The 20,007-nt window shown below is 34.6% G+C and overlaps 2 protein-coding genes across 10 annotated transcripts in view; one reads left to right on the plus strand and one right to left on the minus strand.

Annotated features, from left to right (window-relative positions):
• Window positions 1-11,967, plus strand: part of IMMP1L (inner mitochondrial membrane peptidase subunit 1) — an 81,883-nt gene extending 69,916 nt beyond the window's left edge. For all 7 annotated transcript variants that reach the window (XM_019456611.2, XM_053899863.1, XM_019456619.2 and 4 more), the window contains 2 exons: window positions 10,837-10,947; window positions 11,800-11,967. In XM_019456611.2, coding sequence (XP_019312156.1) covers window positions 10,837-10,947; window positions 11,800-11,868 — 180 coding nt within the window. In that variant the 3' untranslated portion in view covers window positions 11,869-11,967. The remainder of the gene's footprint in view (window positions 1-10,836; window positions 10,948-11,799) is intronic.
• DNAJC24 (DnaJ heat shock protein family (Hsp40) member C24) overlaps window positions 11,485-20,007 on the minus strand; it is a 58,950-nt gene continuing 50,427 nt past the window's right edge. For 2 of the 3 annotated variants that reach the window (XM_019456609.2, XM_019456608.2), the window contains exons 4-5: window positions 17,176-17,244; window positions 11,485-13,432 (exon numbers count right to left, since the gene is read on the minus strand). In XM_019456609.2, coding sequence (XP_019312154.2) covers window positions 13,302-13,432; window positions 17,176-17,244 — 200 coding nt within the window. In that variant the 3' untranslated portion in view covers window positions 11,485-13,301. The remainder of the gene's footprint in view (window positions 13,433-17,175; window positions 17,245-20,007) is intronic. The other variant, XM_019456610.2, reaches the window with a different exon arrangement.

A 20,007-nucleotide genomic window follows, 5' to 3' on the forward strand; every position in this document is an offset into this window, starting at 1 on the left:
TTTTGGTGCTCTCAGCCCTCAGAGATAAATCTTACTTTTTAAAGATCTCCAGCTATTCTCCTCTTTGTACCTTACTACATCGTTACAAAAAATGTCATCTGTCGTCCGCTAGTCTAACTTGGAATTTTGTATTCACAAAGCTAGGTTTCATTTTAAATACCTTCCAAGGTATGGTGCATTAGAGTTGTGGTTTTGATGAATAAAACACAAACGGAAGAATTATCTATCTGTCAAGAAAAACATGTAACATAATGCCTTTTGTGTGTTTTTTTAAGGCATTGGTAACATCAAATACAACAAGATCTACATATTTCATTGTAATTATTTCTTCTTTGGAGTATGGACTCTTTTCTACCCCAGATTTTCTATTTCTTATACCATTTCAGCTGTTGAATCAGATTTCTTAGCCAGTCTCTATATGAAGTACTTATGTATGGGAGCCATAGAAAATGGAAAAAAGCTCTATTCATTCATCTATAGGAGTAAATCCATATAGGGATGAGTTTTGACTTTGGGAAGAATTATTTGAAGTCCCAGGAATAAAAATTTTGGTGGAAACATAATAGTACATGCTTTGCACAGTATGTATATATCTGATTTGCCAACTCTTTAGACTTTTCTCAGAGAATGAGAAAATTCATTATTTACATACTTACCACTCCATTCTACTACTCTCTGAAATACCCTGTGTTTCATTAAGTTAGGCTCATCTTTTGGAATATGAGAACCAGAGTGTACAGTAGGGTGTATTAAAATGAAGCTACAGAGATAGTCTTGAAATGAGAATTGAGATGCTTCTTTTAAGTACTAATCCAAAAGCAAAACAGGTAACGTTATTTTACAAATAGAACAAAAAAGAAGAGCAAACTAATCTATTGTCCTAGAAAAACAATACTATAGGATTGGGACATTAATACTAGATGGCTAGGATGGCAAGGCATATTTGTTGTCTGATCTCAGAAGCTAAGCAGGGTCAGGCCGGGTTAGTACTTGGATGGAAAGGGCATGTTTGTTGGCTTTAGTCCCAACACCTTCCCCCACTGTGTACCTTCTGATTGGTTGGTATACAGTTGCAAAGAAGTGAAAGCTTCACAAGGAAGAGCCTAAGCATTTGGTATTTAATAAACATTGCTTAAGATGCCTGTTGAAAACATAAAAATGGTAGTCTTAACTACATTTGGGAGATTTGATCTTAAAAACTGAATTTCACTTTGCAGAGAACTGGGTAAACTGTTTAGGAAACTAGGAACAAAGAAAGCCCATCAGACACCATTCATACCAGCAGGTGGGGCAGCTGGTAAACACAGTAGCTAATAATTAGTGAGTGCTAACTGGGTGCCAGGAGCCTTATGTATTGTTTCATTTGGTTCTCCGAAGTATTTCTGTAAGGTATTTATTAGTCTCAGTTATATAGAAGAGTTTTAAATAACCTGCCTAAGGTACTTAACCTAGTAAGTGGCAGAGCTACATTTTGAACTCAGGACTCTTGTTCTGTAGACTGTATCTTTTAACCACTGTGCTGAGACAGCCCATCAGAAATTCCTCTTCAGGCTGGATGGAGATATTAAGTACTTGCGGAGCTTAGCTTGCAATAGCTATGAGAATGAGCAAGTCAAGTCTTAGATTAAGCTCTAAACCTATTCAGCAAGCAGATTCTCAATAAGCATCCCCCATCATTACTCCAACCTGGAGCTATAGCCTATTGGAACTTCTGTGAAATTCCTCTTTGGCGATAATTGGCTGATGAACCCAACGTGGCACATTTTTAAGTAGGGAAGAACAATAACAGTCCCCATGAATGATGCAGATAGAAGAGTAATAAGTGAGCATTTAAATGGGGAGAAAAAGAAGCAGAACTGCCCGGAAATAGTTCCCACTGAAATAATCAGTGTGTTAACTGTTTCATGCCTGGTCCTTACAAATGTTAATCCCTTTGTCAGGCATCTAGCATTTGGGAGTACCACCATCAGGACTCCAGGTAGACAAACGTGGGCAAGAAGTTGTACCAAGGAGAATGTCCATGAAAATAGAATGTTTGTGAAACTGTTTCTGAGTTTGGCTTTCAGAGACACTCATAACTGGCAGTTGAGACTCCCATTTTTTGAAATTAAAATTAATCATGTTTTCTCTGCCTTGTGTTATCAAAAGCTCTTCTACTTGATGGCCTCCTAGAGGATTCAGTGCTTCACTTTCTGACATACATATCTTTGTTTATAGCTTTTGTTGGTGTTATAGGGAGCATAAACTCCAATAATTATTGATGATGTTTCTAATTGTGCTTTTGCATGGATCACACTAATACTGGGTTTTATGAAGTTCTTTTAGAACTATATAATTACTTCATTTCCCAATATTCTCCCTAGTAGCTTGTATGCACAGCATCTTACCATGGCTATGTTTTGGTTATAGAAGTCATGATTAAGCAGAATATGCATTAGCCACATAATGGTGTATAGTAATTTGACTTGATCCTGCTTAACTGGAAGATAGTAACATAAAAAACAATTTTTTGGCATTAATTGTTAGAGTGAAATGACATGTGGCATGAAATGTACATTCATCATATGGGCTTTTTTCCAGGGTAGGGAAATTATACATTTTTATATTTCACACTTATCATTCCAGGGGACCCAAAACAAAATCTCGAAAATATATGTGGAAAATTACATACTCTTAAGATTAAAGTGTTAACTGATGTATTACCCCATTTACTTTTGCCAAAAAGAAATAAGGCTTTATCTGACTGCTTTCATAAAATGTGTGTACCTCTCCTTTTCCTTTATAATTCAGGAAAAGGAAAAAATGATGTCAAAAAAGGATTCCTAAAACTTTGTCCCTTTCCTTGCCTTTATGATTTTTGTTTGTTTCTTTAATAACTACTGTTTTCCTTTTCATTTATAGTCATTTTAGAAAGCTTACTGAGGTTTGAGTAGTAGCAGGCCAGTGCACACCCTACCTTTGTTGCCTGTAGATTATAAAATATCCCGCCAAAAAGGGTTAATTAACAATGAATCTATTATTAGGGTTTTCTGTTTCTTGAAACTTTTGAAAGGCCAGACATACAAAAATATTCTTCAGTTGGAACTTTTTCTTAATTAGATATTTTTTGCTGAAATAAATGAGTTTGATTGCTATTTAGTAAATGTGTTATTTGATATTGTGGACTCTTGCATCAGATTTCACTTGAATCCAGAAAAGTAACACCTGTGGGTTGGTTCACAAAGCCTCTTTTGTTAAATGGACACCCGCGGGCCATGAGGCAATTACATTTGTTGCTTGTACTATAAAGGAGGCACTTAACTAGACCTCAGTAAGTATAGCTAAGAACTAGAGGCTTGATTCTTTTGTCCAGCCCTGAGATTAGGTTTTATCATACATCAGGAAGTAAACCTCTGACGTAGAAAGGAAAAACAAGAATGTTCTAAGGGTTCTTTCAATTCTTTAAAAGTTAGCCCTGGGAAAATTCAGATTAGAGCCCAAGTAAAAATTTCTATGTGGTATTCATTGTAAACATGTTCATATATTCTTACTCAGCTTCACAAATTCATTCAAGTTGGTATGGCAGATTTACAAAGGTATGAACAGGAAAAGTAATTAACCACTTACAGTTTTGGTTATGAGAAGTAACGAACAAAGGCATGGATGGAATTAGGGATTTCCATTTTTGGTAATTTGCAAACATTTATTATAAATGAGTTTATTGGCATCCTTACTACTTTAGTTGCAAAGTTATAATAGCTCTTTTTAAAATACATTTTAAACTACCATTTTATCTATTAATATTTTATTATAATATTGCTATAGGATTTTTTTCTCTTAACTGGTTTGAATATCCAATTTAGTGATAAACAGTAGGTTATCCCACAGATAATAACTGTGTTTTGGGTTAGAAAATTTTTGTTCTGTTTCTTGCCTCAGTCTATACCAGAAAGGTCAAGTTTTAAGTTTTGGACCCATACCAAAAATGTGTTGTACTTTATGTTTATTTAAATAAATGAGTTCTTAGCTAGGCTAATATTTTAGTTATCCAGAGATCTGGTAACAGTAGTGCGAATTGCAATCATTTATTTGTACTATAGAAAGAAACAGAACCTTCTATATAGATTGGAAGTTCAGTCCCTCTACACTATCAAAGGCAAAAAAAAAAATAATTGAACAAAGCTCATCCTAACCTGCATTGTGATGGACAGTGTTCTCTTTTCAAAAAGTACAAGTATCACTGAAGGGACGAGGCATATTAAGATACATATATGTGTGTGTGTATATATGTATATGCACACAGACGGCCCCTGATTTATTATGGTTTGACTTAAGTTTTATTTTTACTTTATTGTGCTACAAAAGCGATACATACTCAGTAGAAACTGAACTTCAAATTTTGAATTTCGATATTTTCCTGGGCTGATGTGCAGTAGGATACTGTCATGGTGCTGGGAAGCAGCAGGTGACCCACAGCTTCCAGTCAGCCTCACAAATCAAGAGGGTAAAGTGACCATTTGCAACCAACCATCCTGTACCATACAGCCATTCTGTTTTTCACTTTCAGTGCAGCATTCAATAAATTACTTGAGATATGTCACTCTTGATTATAAAATAGGCTTGTGTTAGGTGATTTTTGCTCAAGTGTAGGCTAATATGTGTTGTGTGTTTAAACTAGGGTAGGCTAAGCTATGGCATCCAGTAGGTTAGGTGTATTAAATGCCTTTTCGACTTAGAATACAGGTGATCCTTGAACAGACAACATGGGTTTGAACTGCATGGGTCCATGTACACGTAGATTTTTTTATACTATGGTACTATAAATGTATTTCTCATCCTTAGTTTTCTGAACATTTTCTTTTCTCTACCTTATTTTATTGTAAGAACACAATGTATAATACATATATAAAATACATGTTAATCGACTGTTTATGTCATCAAGGCTTCCCGTCAACAACAAAACTATTAGTAGTTAAGTTTTGGGGGAGGTCAAAGGGAATACATGAATTTTCGACTAGTGGGAGGGGGGTCGGCACCCCAGTCCCTATTGTTCAAGGGTCAACTGTATTTTCAACTTATGATGGGTTTTTTTGGACATAACTTCATGGTAAGTTGAGGAAGATTTATATACATCTTTTTAATTAAGCAATATATACTGCTCATAAACATGTAAATTTTGAAATATGTAAGTTTTGTGGGGTTCTTTAAACATTTATACATATTGCCTTGCAACTTTTTTCACTGTCTTCATGTAAATCTATTTGTTTTTTTTTTTTTAACCAGCTGTCTATTATATAAATAAGTCATATTTTACTTAACCTCTACCTACTGAGGAACATTTCTACTTTTGCCAATTTTGAGATACAAGCAATACCATGTTGAGCTTCCTTATTTGTACATGCTGAGTTTGGCAAATCTTTTCTAGAGATTTTGAAGGGAAGGGGTAAAATAGAAACATACAGGGGATGCAACTGAAAGGGATGCAAGGTGGAGAGAGATGCCACTTTACTTACATGAGAACTTTTAGTTCTTACCAAAAGTATTCTCTTCATATTACTATGAAGTATGCTAAGAAAAATTATACAGACTTTTAAAATTAGATAATTTGAACGTTTGTTTCTGGCAATGATGAAGTGATCCTGAATTTGCTCTCCTGTCATATATAACTAGAAAATCGGACAAAATATGTGGAACACCTGTTCTCAGAGAATGCAGAAGCAGGAAGTACAGGACAGATTCTTAAGAGAGGACAAACAAATAAAGCAAACCCTTTACTTGTCCCTACATTCTCCTGTAAGGCAGGAGGTACCTTTCAGAAGGTACTGAAGTAAAATTTGAGCCAAAGGTAGTGGTTTTGCTGAGCTGAAGAGACAGAGACTGGAATAGAGGGAAGTTTAAGTAGTTGGGACTTATGGATAAAACTGTCTGGGACAGCAGAGCTACCGAATGATCAACATAAATCTCCATAGATGTTCTCTTGGCTTTTGCTGAATACTAAATTGTACCCATTTATGGTAAAACCTAGAAACTGAGCAAAGAAGGAGTGGGGAGCCGAGCAATTCCCAGAGCTCACACAGGGCTGAGAGCAACTGGAGTTCTGACCAGCCAGAACAGATAGATGTCACTGAATACTCAGCATATTCAATAGAGATCCCAGAATATCCTGCCTTAGTAGTAGGCCTAACGTAGCCCTTAGAGTACACTGTGAGATAGACCCAACCTAACAAGCTTAAAAATGAGGATTTAGGGGCGCCTGGGTGGCTCAGTCAGTTAAGCGTCCGACTTCGGCTCAGGTCATGATCTCGTGGCCCGTGAGTTCGAGCCCCACGTCAGGCTCTGTGCTGACAGCTCAGAGCCTGGAGCCTATTTCAGATTCTGTGTCTCCCTCTCTCTGACCCTCCCCCGTTCATGTTCCGTCTCTATCTGTCTCAAAAATAAATAAACATTAAAAAAAAAAATTAAAAAACTAAGGCTTGAAAGGAATAAGCTGATCCACAGCTAACTTAACTGCCTCCCCTAAAACAAGCAGACCTCCTCAACATTCAGCACGCTCTAAAGAAACACAACAAAATCCACTCAACAAATGAATGTCCAGCTTAATCACAAATTACTGGATATGTGAAGAAGTATGAAAGTGTAACCAGTAACCAGAAGAAAAATCAATTAAATCCAGAAAAGGCAGAAGTAATGGAATTAATAGACATGTGCTTTAAAACACTAATTCTAAATATTTTCAAGGATCTCAAGGATGAACCTAATGAGGAAAGAAACCGTAAATATAAAAAAGAACCAAATGAAATTTCTAGAGCTTAGAAAACATTGTATAGTCTTTGTAATAGATTAGACTGCAAAGGAGAAAAGATCCTAGTCTATGAGAAAATATTTGCAATACCTGTCAAAGGACTTATACTCAAGGTAAAAAAGGGATTCTTAAAATGAGTAAGAAAACCCATTTTAAAAACTGAGTAAAATATTTTAATAGATATTTCACAAAAGATATGCTAATAAGCACAGGAAAAAATGCCCATCAGAGAAATGCAAATGAAAACCACAATGTGATACCAATAACCTACTAGAATGGAAAAAGATTTTTTATAAGTTTATTTTTGAGAGTGAGGGAGTGCACACACACACACATTCATCAGTTGGGGAGGGGCAGAGGGAGAGAATCCCAACCCAACTCCATGCTGACAGCAGAGAACCTGATGTGGGGCTCGAGCCCACGAAACGTGAGATAATGACCTGAGCTGAAATAAACAGCCAAGGTTCCCCTAGGATGGCAAAAAAAATTTTAAAGGAATATACCAAGGTGTGGAGCAACCAGAATATTCATACATTGCTGTAGGAGTGTAAAATGATTTAATTACTTTGGAAAAGTTTAAGGTTAAGCATACACTTATGGCCCATAAGTTCTACCCCTTGGTATTTACTGAAAAGAAATGGATTTACACAATGTTTATAGTGTTTTATTTGTAACAGGCCCAAACTTCAAAGAAAAATGTCCATCAGTAGATTTATGGGCAAACATTGTGACTTACAATAGAATTCTACTTAGAGGTAAAAAGGAATGAATGACTGATAACATACAAGATAGATTAATCATAAAAAATTGCTGAACAAAAGCCAGATACAAAATAGTATGTAGGTACAATCTTGTTTATACGAAATTTAGGACCAGTAAAACTAGTTTCTAAGTCATGGATCTCATTAGTTGCCTGGTACTGGGATGGGAACTTTTACATCTTGATTGTGATTAAGTTATGTAGGTGTGCACACCTTCCAAAACTAGTGTCAAACTTGAAATGAGTGCCCTTTACTCATGTATATAAGTATATATATATATACTTTTTTATATATATATAATATATATATACATATATACATATGTATATGTATGTATATACATATGTATATATACATGTGTATGTATGTATATACACATGTATATATACATATCTATATATGTATATATATATATACACATTTATATAAGATGTATATAAGTATACATCTATAAAATTGATTTTTAAAGTGTACATCGCACTCTATACCAAAAATAAGTGGAGTAATTTCAACATCATGAATTTTTTTACTGGAGACTAAGTAATTGACAGGTCAGCAAAGGTGACTGCTTTGATTTTAAGAGATCCACACTTAGAGGTTTTCCTGTTTATGGAGAAGCTCGTATTAAAGAGCTCATAAGTGATGAGGTTGTTTCCTTGATTTGTATACTTTATAACAAGCATTGACGTCTGTGAGATGTAGAGGATATTCCTTTACTGTAAGTGGACGCATGGGGATTAGAATGTATAGGCTTCAGATAAATGGGATTAGCATGTCCCATATTTGAACCTACTTCTATTAACTATCAATAACAGTACTTCACAGGTTGTTTTAAGGATCTAATGAGTTTTTTTTTTTTTTTTTTTTTAATTAAATAAACCAGAAAGCCATGTATTACATACTGGCTTGCTTTACTCTCCCCTCCCTTTTGTTCCACTCCTTGTGATCAAGGACTAGGTAAAGATAGCCTGGGTCACAGTCTTCCATAGGCTTCTGGTAATGTTCTGGGTTCTCTTAGCATATTCCTTTCTGTATTTGTTAAGTTATACCAGAGATAACACTTCATCACTGTATTTAGCTAACTTGAAAGAAGCTTAGGTCATACAAAAGTGATTGTGCTTTACAAGAATTTCTACTCACTAATATTACCACCAAATATCGGAATTCCAGTTTTGGCTTAGTTGTTGCAAAAAATAAAGATCATGGCATAAATACTGTCTATTTGCTTGTTTGATCATAAGATAGTAGACTTAACAAAAAACCCAAGCAGGTTAGTAACATGTTGTAATCCAGGGCCCCAAGCAAGGCAGGCTTTTTAATCAGTGCTCTAAACAATCAAGAGTATTTGATATGGGCAGGCAAGGTTGGGGAAGACTTCATGGATAAATGGAATATATATTGGATCCTGGTTTATTATGTTTTTTAGAACTCAGAAACAAACACATATTAAAAACTATGGAAATTTAAACATAAATGATGTCTGTATTATAGCTCCTCCCAGAGTGGTACTTTGAGACTATGTTAATGACACATGGCTTTTCCAAATATACTATTTTGTTCCTTTTTCATTTATGACCTGAGATGGATTCATTACTCTACTTGAGCAGTATTAAGCTTCACTGCCATAAATCCACTTATTTTATAGGTAGGAACGAGTCTTGCTTTTGACTCTAGAACCTATAACTAGTTCCACTAATAAAAATGAGTGATCTTATAGTATCTGATATTCTTTCAAGAAACTTGTTCTTTCTCTACAAGTAGATTTAACATTGAAATCTGTCTACATGAAAATAATTAACTTGATTTGTTTTGGGCAAATATTTCTGCATAAGACATTCCAAAATTATATGATTCCTGATGTAAAGTGAAATTCAGATTTTATATACTTGTATACATTCATTTTTCTAAAAGGTAACATGGGTGTTTGGGGGAAAGAAATGAAAAATAGGCAGATCACACAGGATTTTTAGGAAAGTGAACACACTCTGTGATATTATAATGATGAATACATGTGCTACATTGGCCAAACCTGTAGAATGTACAACACCAAGAGTAAACCTTAAGTTAAGTCTGGACATTGAGTGATTATGATGTTGATGTGGGTTCAGCAAGTGTAACAAATCTACTACTGTGATCAGGGATGTCAATGGGGGAGGTTATGTATGTGTGGGGGCAGGGGATAGGTCGTAAATCTCTGTACCTTCCTCTCAGTTGTGCTATGAACATGTAACTGCCCTAAAAAAATCTTTAAAAAACAGTAATTTGTAACATTTTTAAATATTGCAGTCATTTCTTATTAAATCCAATAGGAGTATTTTTCTTCATATAAGGTCCCTAAGTAATAAATAGCCAGTCAAAAGAAAAGTGAAAAGAAATTTCTTCTCAGTAGGTCATTTTGGTTTGGTCAATAATTCAACTTTTCTGAGTAACAAACTGTAAAATAATTTGTAAAATGCAACTTTAAAGATAATTGCTGCCGAGTAATTTTTAAATATGGTATATTTCATATCACAGAGGGCATTTTTTTTAAGTAAGGTGTTCTAAATATTCTTATGGTTGACAGAGTAAAAATTTAAACTTAACGTTTTTTACCAGTTAATACCCAGGACATATAGGGGATAGGGTCTTTCATTTAGTAGAAGGTCACCATCATTAATTTACAACTGATGATTTTATAATAGGTCCTTCTAGTTCTTGATGGTCATTATTGAAGTATAATGCATTGAAGATATGGCCTGTACAAAAGCAGAACAGGGATCTTAATTAGAATTCTGACAAGCCCACTCCAATAAAATGATGAGATTATTTGTAATTGATGTCACAATCAATTACCATTTAGTTCATCATGAGCATTCTAATAGGTCTGGCCTTGGTATTGGCCCCAGGATGTTGCTGAGTGAGTGGCTGCCCTGCTTATGCTGTTATAGAGACAGGAGGGCACATTTTCAGTCAGCATCCTAATGACCTCTTTTGAAGTCTATTAAATTAATGACCCTGTCACACTGTTTTGATCTCTTATAACCTCAGTTTGGGGTTTGTGTAACAAATTAATGTTTGGGAACCATGTGGCAAAAAAGATCTTTTAAAATGTTGAAACCTTCACATTACTTACTAATATTCAGTAGAAGATATTGTGCAAGAGATAAAAGCAAAAATACAAATCACAGGGTTTGTGTGTATTTTATAAATGAGAACTTTAAAACATTTCTCCATACTACCAAAAAGACGCACTTCTTATAGTACCCAAATTTATTTTTCTTTTTGAAAAGGGGCTGCTTTCTTCTCTAATTCTAGGTGCCAACAGGTCATGTGTGGTTAGAAGGTGATAATCTACAGAATTCTACAGATTCCAGGTATTATGGACCTATTCCATATGGACTAATAAGAGGACGTATCTTTTTCAAGGTATTATTTTCTGCTTAAAATTTAGGCTTTCTTCTCTGAGCTGGAAAAAAAAAATTTCTTTCAAAATGAACTTTGAATATTCAGCTATCAGTGGACTTAACTGTAGCAGTGACTACATTTAGGAACCTGCTGGCCTTCAGAGCTATAAACATTACCCTTTCCCCCACTGAGATAGGTAATTAAGAGTAATTTTTTGTTTGAATAATAAAAATTCAAACTACTTTAGTTATAAGAAGCCTTTCATTTAAATCTCCAAAATGTAATTCTTTCTCATATAACTTTTACAACTATATGTTTACCTTGGGCATAAATTAATATACATTTGCAGAAGAACAGTGTCAAGTCAAACAAACTACCTGTTAAGCAGGGATATCCCAGTTAAGTACACCGAGTAATGGTCTTACCATGGTTATAAATGTATGACTCAGGAAAGATTATTATTTTCACTGGCAGTGAGAAGAAGAACACATGAATACTTGGGGTTGTTGGATAATTTGCAGGATTCTTTGCACTTATGCAGATGTTATATTCAAATACTTAGGTTCAGGGTTCACTTTATTTGAGGGTAGTAAAACAAAACACAGACACACATATTCATACATCTAAATTCACGCACTATACACAGGTAACTGATATAACACATCAATGTTCCAAACTTTAGAGTTTAAATACATGTACACATACAAGTTTACTTTCTAAAGTCTTATTTTGATATAATTTGTTCTTGACTAAAGAATAAGGAGAACGTATTTCATATATGGCACAGAGAAAACAGATGGATAAAAACAGGGAGTATGATGATGATATAACATCATTTCATTAATTGTCTTCAATCACATTTTGATTTTACAGATTTGGCCTCTGAGTGATTTTGGATTTCTGCGTGACAGCCCTAATGGCCACAGATTTTCTGACGATTAGCAAGCATTTATTCTTTTGATTTCATTATTCTCTCCTATTCAAGTGAATTTATCATTGCCACTGAAACCATGTACTTACTAATAAACTATTTGCTATTTAGTTTTAGTCGTTTTTGTTAAATGTAAAGGATAAGCAACACACACTGCAAGCTATATTAGTTCAAAATATATGGATAAAAATGTAATCCAAAGTAAGTCCTCTAAATTTTATGATAAATATAAAAATATTTTTAGGGAAAAAACCTGGGTGACAACCTCACTTTTGAACTTTTGGTTTTATAGCTATGATGAAAGTAATCTCTTGAACATGCCTTATACTTTAGCTACATTTACAAGTCAGAGTAGTAACTAGTCTTGTAAGTCCAAACTAATAATAAATACCAGGAGTTCAACCTAATAAAAAACTGCTAAGTCACATGCTTGGTTCACTCATTTGAAATTAGGTAATGAAGTTTCAGTGATCCCATAAAGGATTTCTCAGATTTTTTTAAAAATGAGTTCTGACTTATACTGTACATAGATTATCAAATGCAAAGAAAAATAAAATCTTTAGAGAGTATTATAATCAATAATAACATTATAAAAGTCCATTTGGTCATACCAGCAATGTAGTGGTTCTCTATTCATAAATAGAGACATTAATACTCTTAGACTTTGAAATAAAAAGGAAAGCAATGCATCTGTTTCAAATTAATATTTTTAAAAAAACTGCCACTTCCTAAGTTACATTTAAAGTTGAAGATGGCAGTGTTCAAGCCTTACTCCCTTTAATGTAGCCACACGAAGACTCAGGGAAGATAGTGCCAGGACCCCGGAGTCAAGTCTTTTGACTCCAAAGCTGTCTTTTCCACAGTTGCCACTTTACCTTCCTGAAGGTAACTTCATGAATATCCATATCCAGTCCTAGTTATGAGACAACTAGTTTCACATGCTATTCACAAAGATTCTAATTTAATTCTAATGACCTGAGAATTTGAGATACTTGTACAACAGGTTGATAACTTTAGCACAAATAAATTTCATGTTACTTCAGAAACTTAGTAACTATAAAGGAACATGATGATACTGTGACGCTTAACAAGAGGAGACATGCTTATTTGAAGAAAAGGAAAATTCTTATTTTGTACCAAGGAGAAAATGTTCTCCTTGGGAGAACAAAGTTCTCAGATGGGAATTCACAAAATATAATTTATAATTCAAGTCTTTTTTTTTTTTGTGATCTACAAATATAAATTATAAATACATATAAATAACTGAGTTCATTTTCTATTAACCTAGGGTGGCCCTCGCTTGAGTCTTCTATTTTCTCTGCAAATAAAAGAGCTGACAAAAAAAGAATCCTGCTTCTTTTTATCAGCTTTATACATTTACTTGAATGGGCGCTCTTCAACATGTATGAATACAGAGTTAAAGGATCCCATTTAGTGAACAATTTCAGCCATAATGAAGGAGTTCTATTATTAGTGAACATGTATCACAAGAAATCAGGGTAACTTCTTCTGCTTCATCCTTGGAAACACTGTATTTTCCACCACATCGGCAACTCAGAGAAAAAGTGTGATCACCTGTAAAGAAAACAACATGATGCATCAAAGGTTTACAAGTAACTATTTCAACGCCTTTTTAAAAATGCAGCTTATGTCACAGAAATTGCAAACCAAAAAAGATTTTCAGTAAGTATAAAATGTATCTAAATGAGAACTTGAAAAGATTTCTTATATAGGGGCAGTGTTTCTAAAAATTACCTACCAAAGAATCTTTTTGTTTTGTTTTATTTTTATTTACTTTGAGAGAGAGGGGGAGAGAGAATCCCAAGCAGGTTCTGCGCTGTCAGCGCAGAGCTCAACTCAGGGCTTGATCTCATGAACTGCGGGATCATGACCTGAGCCAAAATCAAGAGTCGGACACTCAACTGAGTGAGCCAGCCAGGCACCCCAAAGATCTTGAGGGGACAGCAGATGCTCAGGGGTGACCCATGACATTTATTTGAAGTCTTCTGTTTTCTGTTTTAAAATATAAATTTTACATTCCTCTCAATTTATTTGTCCAAATTATTACTGTGAAGGAAAGAGAAAAATAGCTCTACATGTTTTACTGTTAAGCCACATGCTTTTTTGCCTGGAGTATATCCTTTTAGAGAAAACTCTGCTAACTTAACTGTTAATCAAGTTTAACATTTTAAATACTCTCTGTTCTAGTATCACACTAATTCTGTGGAGTGAGATGCCCAACAGAGAGCATACAGCACAAGGTTTAGTCTACCAATGGTAGAAATTTCACTAAATCTGTCCTCTTGACAAGTTGAAATGCTTATGTCCTTTAACTGAAAGAATCTCTGATCCACTGGTCATTCCATTTCATTGTCACTGAGAAGTGACTGTCAAAGAAAAATAATGATTGATCACCTTATCCTGCTACTGCCATAATTTTTTATTACAAATATATCAAATATCTTCATTCAGTTCTCAAACATTTTTAACACTCAGATCTTATCATATATGCCACTAAAAAAAAAAAAAAAAATTCGACCGCCTTCTATTTGTTCTCTAATCAAGTTTGGCCTTGGAAAAATTAACAAGCCAACTTTTGGGGTGCTTGGCTGGCTCAGTCGGTACAGCATGTGACTCATTCATTCACACAATCCTTATTTCTCATCACAATGCCTTTTTTCTCCATAAACAAAAATAATTTGATCTTGTATTTTAAAATGCTAACATCCTTTCTGTCTGAGCCAACATATATACTGTAGTAGAGCATGCTTTCAAAGTGAATTGTTTCATTATTAAATTGTCTAAAACTGTACATATTCTAACCAAGGGTTTTCTTAAGCTAAATCTCCCTCTTGTTTTTTTACCACCTCAGTGAACACTGAGAAACAATCTGAGGTGACAGGCGCTCAGTAAATGATGCAGAGGCCACCATGGGCTACTGTGGAGTTTTGTCATAGAGGATTCCAAATGTTAATGCTCACTAAAAATTCACATCTTGTTACGTTTCTTCTTGTATTATTCTATCACTTAACAAAGTGATATCTTCACAGAAACCATTTTAAATACATTGAAGGCAAAATGACCAAGTTGTGAAACAGACTAACTCTAAGGGGAAAAGGTTAACTTCACTCCCTCAACAGTTCTTTAGGGATGCCTTTTAAGCATAGTAAAATGCACTGTTTCATACTGTCCTTGGGTCAAGAAGATGGTAATGTGGCTATGTCTACCATGTAAGGCTTCATCCACTTTTCTCCTGCTCGGGATCTTCACTTTCCAAGGCTATTCTGAAAATGGCTATGAAGGAATCTTCGATTTCTTATTTGCCCAGTTGATCACACTTGGTATTGAACTGCATCTGTCAAGAATGCTCTTTTCAATTGCAAAGAACAATTCGAAATTGCAAATTCAATTGCAGAACTTACATTACTGGTTTTTAATATTCTTGCACAAATAACAGCTTCATGCAGCTGTTGGCTGCTCAGTATGTTCTCTTAAGGATTATCTCTCAACAATAAGGATTATTTCCATCTTCATATATAAAAAAAACCAAACATTAATTGAAATAAGTGTCAAAGTATGTCTTATACTTTTAAGATTCACTGTAGCTTCTTATAACTGATTCATTGGCTGTGGTTAGGATTCTTCTATATCTTCTGCACTGTCCAGTTTATTTAAGGGAATCCCAAGGACAGTGATACATTTATAACTTGACGATTTCATATTCTACATTTCCCTTTAATATCTTGTTTTTTTACATTTGTATCAGAAATCTCATTGTATTTGTTGACTGAACAGATGCTTGAACCACCAATCCATATTCATTTAAAATAAAATCTAATATTATTCATATTTTTAAAAGGCTACTGAAGGAAAAATTACAAAAACCAGTTTGGCTATTTCATATTCTCAGGAATCATTAGGAAACAAAATATATTAATTAAATCAACTGCAGCAAGAAGAATTTGTCTAATAAGAGATTAAACACACATACACCCAATACTGACTGATGAGGTAACAATACTATATTTTCAAAAAATAAATTTAGTTGGGCAGGTCTCCTTGATAAATGACATGCTTTAGTCTGTCCCCTCCATGAACTAAAAGAAGTCTTTCACCAGATCCTATGTCACTAGTGTGTTCATAGCAGTTCTCTCGTTTACTCTGATGAAACCATTATTAACCCCTGGGAGCCCCAGGTACACAAAACCTCAAATTTCCCAATCATTCACTGCAAATGAGAATTTATACACTATGATTTCATTTGGCACTTCAGGAGCACAGTGGCCTATAGGCAGAAACATGATTCTCCTCCTAAGTCAACAGCCTGTGACCCATCTAAGAGCATGAAGTCAAAAATTTGCCATTAAAAAAAATATTCCAGTAAACTTCTTTTCAGGAAGGATGAGCTATTTATCTTCTACCTAACCATACTCACTAGTAAATTTTTATAAACCCCTAGGGAATTTTTACCCCAGGCTAAACAATAAAGTGTTAGGAATAAAGTATATAAAAATTCTAGGAATTAGTAAGATTTTCTTCACTTGTCCAGAGAAACATGAACGTAGAAGGAACTTCACAGTGTCTGACCAGACTGATTCACAAAACTATCAGAAGAGTAGAGAAATTAGATTTGTTTAAAAAATATAATAGAAAAGGGAAAAAGAACGACTTCATGGTGGGTAAAAAACCAAGTTCCAAGCAGGAGAGTGTAGTATTAGGAATCCTGCCCTGACAGTTTGTGATTCCATATAAAGAAACAAAAATAAAAATTCTAATAGGAATTCATCTCAAATATCAACACAGGAGGATGGAAAAAATTATTTTCCCTATTACACTAGTGGGGAATAAACCAAAACCCAAATCATGTAAAAAAGAAAATCTCATGAAACTTTATGTACCTAACATCTAATTAGAATAGAAAAATGACTGGAGGGGCACCTCGGTGGCTCAGTCAGTTACGTGTTCGACTTTGGCTCAGGTCATGATCTTGCAGTTTATGAGTTTGAGCTCCACACTGGGCTCTCTGCTGTCAGCATGGAGCCCACTTCTGATCCTCTCTGCCCCTCCCCAGCTCATGCTCTCTCTCTCTCTCAAAAATAAAATAAACAGAACTGGAAATGGGTCAATAATGGACCTTTAGAATGAAACAAAAATATTCTTAAAAACTATATATATATATATATATATATATATATATATATATATATGGCCAAGCTATTTTATTTTTTTAAGATTACCAAATATCCCATGAGAGTTTTTCTTCTTAAAGAAAATCTCTAATATTTTTCTCTACTGTAGTCAAGAGAAAAAATCTCAACCTTCATTCCAACACATTTCTTCGAGATATACTTGAGCATCTACTGGTCCCGTATTTCTTAGATCACCTTCTGTAAAATATAAAGATGCTTAATTTGATACTTTAATCATAACCATGAAGAATGCTGAAAAGACAACTCCAGCCTGGGGACTACAGTTCTACTTTACTTACCATTTAAAAACTCATTTTACCACTTTTGACAGCAGTTTTAAGGCTACCTAATAGTCCACTTCTTATAAGCCTTAACAGTCAAAATCTATCCTATTTTCCACAAACATTGAACAAGCAAAAACCATAGAATTGATTTTGATAATTCCTTGTGATTAACTAGTGACCTCTATTTTGTGAAAGGGAATTTTTTTGTCAGATAAACTATACCTGTAACTAAGGAAGGCAGCGTGGAGTTGGGCAAAAGTAACTATTTGAACCTTAGTTGTAAAATCTTACTAGCTTTCTAACCTTAGAAATATACCTTAGATATACTGAGTTATCTCTTAGCTACTTCAGAAGGGTTGTTATGGACAAATTGTGTGTCCCCCAAATTCATATGTTGAAGTATTTGGAGATAGTACTTCTAGGAGGTAATTAAGATTAAATAAGATCACAAGAGTGGGGTCCTAATCCGATAGAATTGGTAGCCTTATTAAGATGAGGAAGAGAGGTTTATCTCCATGCACAGGCACCAAGGAAAGTAGGATATAAAGACACAGGAACAAAGAGGCCATTTACAAGCCAGTAAGAGCCCTCACCAGAAACCATATTGACTGGCACCCTGATCTTGGAATTGCAGCCTCCAGAACTATGACACATAAATTTCTGTTATTTAAGCCACCCAGTCTATGGAATTTGCTTATGGCAGTCAGAGTAGACCAACACCAGGGTGTTGTTCTAATCAAATGAAATGAGGCCAAAGTGCTTTAAAGAATAAAGCTCTAGGGGTGCCTGGGTGGCTCAGTTGGTTAAGCATCCAACTCTTGATCTCAGCTCAGGTCTTGATCTCAGGGTCGTGAGTTCAAGCCCCACGTTGGGCTCTGCACTGGACATGGAGCTTACTTAAAAGAAAAAAAAAAAGAATAAAGCTCTAACCAAATGTAGGGGGCTGTTTGTCATCTGATTTTAATTGCTTTCAACAGAGTCGTAGGAAACTTAAAGACAATACTTTAATAAAAGATTTCAATAACCATATAATACAACTGTATTGTGTTGATGTTCTATTGCTACTTCCTAGGCTTAAGTTTTCCGTACAGGTGGAAGGTCCAAAGAAGCCTGAAATTCCAACCAAATTTAGTAAAAGTATGGTCTAGGTGGTAAAAGCATGCGTGCGCCCTTGCTTACAACAAGTATACTCTGGGACAAAGGAAGCCACTATAGATAAGCATTTGTCTTTGTTTTTAAGGGCATGTTATACTTCACGTATGCTTGTATTGTTCTAGAAGTCAGTGCTTAAAAGAAACTTCTAAAATCCACCCCTCACCCCAATGAAATTTTCTTTAGCTGTCTCACTAGTCTCTTGTTCACTTGCTGAGACTGCTTTCCTTTGTTCCATGTGAGAATGCCTACAATTTAATTATATTTAATAACTGCCTGTTCAAATTTATTGGTGAGTTACACAATTTTAAAATAGATGAAAAAATTTTACAATATTTTGAACTCACTATTGTTTTCTGTTAAGTATGTCAAATATTACATCACTTCATATTTACTGGGTACCAACAGTCTATTAAAGTGGCCCTAAAATCCAAAGATACAGACATTGCCCAGTGGCCAGGTGTAGCCCCTCCATGTCGGGGGCCCACTGAATAGCATATGCACACTGTATCAGTATGCGAAGTGATTTCTGAACAAAACAATTTCCACATTCTACATAAGGTACACTGGCTTTAGGCTATTCAGTATTTTAATTTTTAAAAACTTCTCCCTGGAAGTCCCATGGATAGAGAAAAAAAATCTTAATCACATGTTTTACTTCCTTACAAAGAATGACTAAGGTAGTTTGCTTGAATGGGGAAATGAAACATTGTTTTAGATTTGAGGAGTGGGGGTAATTGGCACTTAACAGATTATAATTAGGGGAAAACATATGTAAATAATTTACAATCAAGCTGCCTATATTCCAGGGTATCTTATTAGATCTTAAGTAATTCTGAAATCAAAGCAAATCAGACAAGGCAGAGTTGATAAGATGAATAAGCCTTTTTAATCCAACCTATCTTGGACACCTGCAATACAGCAATTATAGAAAAAGACAACTCATTCCTATATATCCATTATGCTATTTTCTATTTTAAAATAATAAGTGAGAAATAACTGGAAAAGATAACTGCCAAGGAAGTCAGCTTCATATTTTTCTGCTTCTCTATTAGGAAGCTATTGTTATTCTTACCTAGTTATTATTTCATATGGAACTCTATTATTCCACCTACTCAAAAACAGTGGCTTTTACCTTTTTATTATTTTTTTCTTCTTAATGTACAGTAACTTTAGCTACCTATTTTAAGTTGAAAGGTCAACTTAGATGATATCTCATAAGAGAGAAATAGAATGCAAAGAGTACTTTCCCAAGTCAGAGTTAAAAGTATATACTAAAAAATATTTTCATGTTCTGTGGCCGATCTAAACATTTATATGTTTTATCTGATAATTCAATATTATGTGGACACTGTCCAAGTTTTTGTGGGAATTCTGATTTTAAAAGTCGTATCTGACACAAAAGAGAACACACTAGGCGATTCCCCATTTTCTGAAATATAACAGGCAAAACTACTCTGCTGTTGGGTGACACTGTGGTGTTAGGTGTGGGGGGAGAGTAGTGACTAGAAGGAGTTGCAGGGCC

Source organism: Panthera pardus, unplaced genomic scaffold (genome assembly GCF_024362965.1).
Source record: "Panthera pardus isolate Hobbes unplaced genomic scaffold, ASM2436296v1 HiC_scaffold_12, whole genome shotgun sequence".
Taxonomy (NCBI): Eukaryota; Metazoa; Chordata; class Mammalia; order Carnivora; family Felidae; genus Panthera; species Panthera pardus.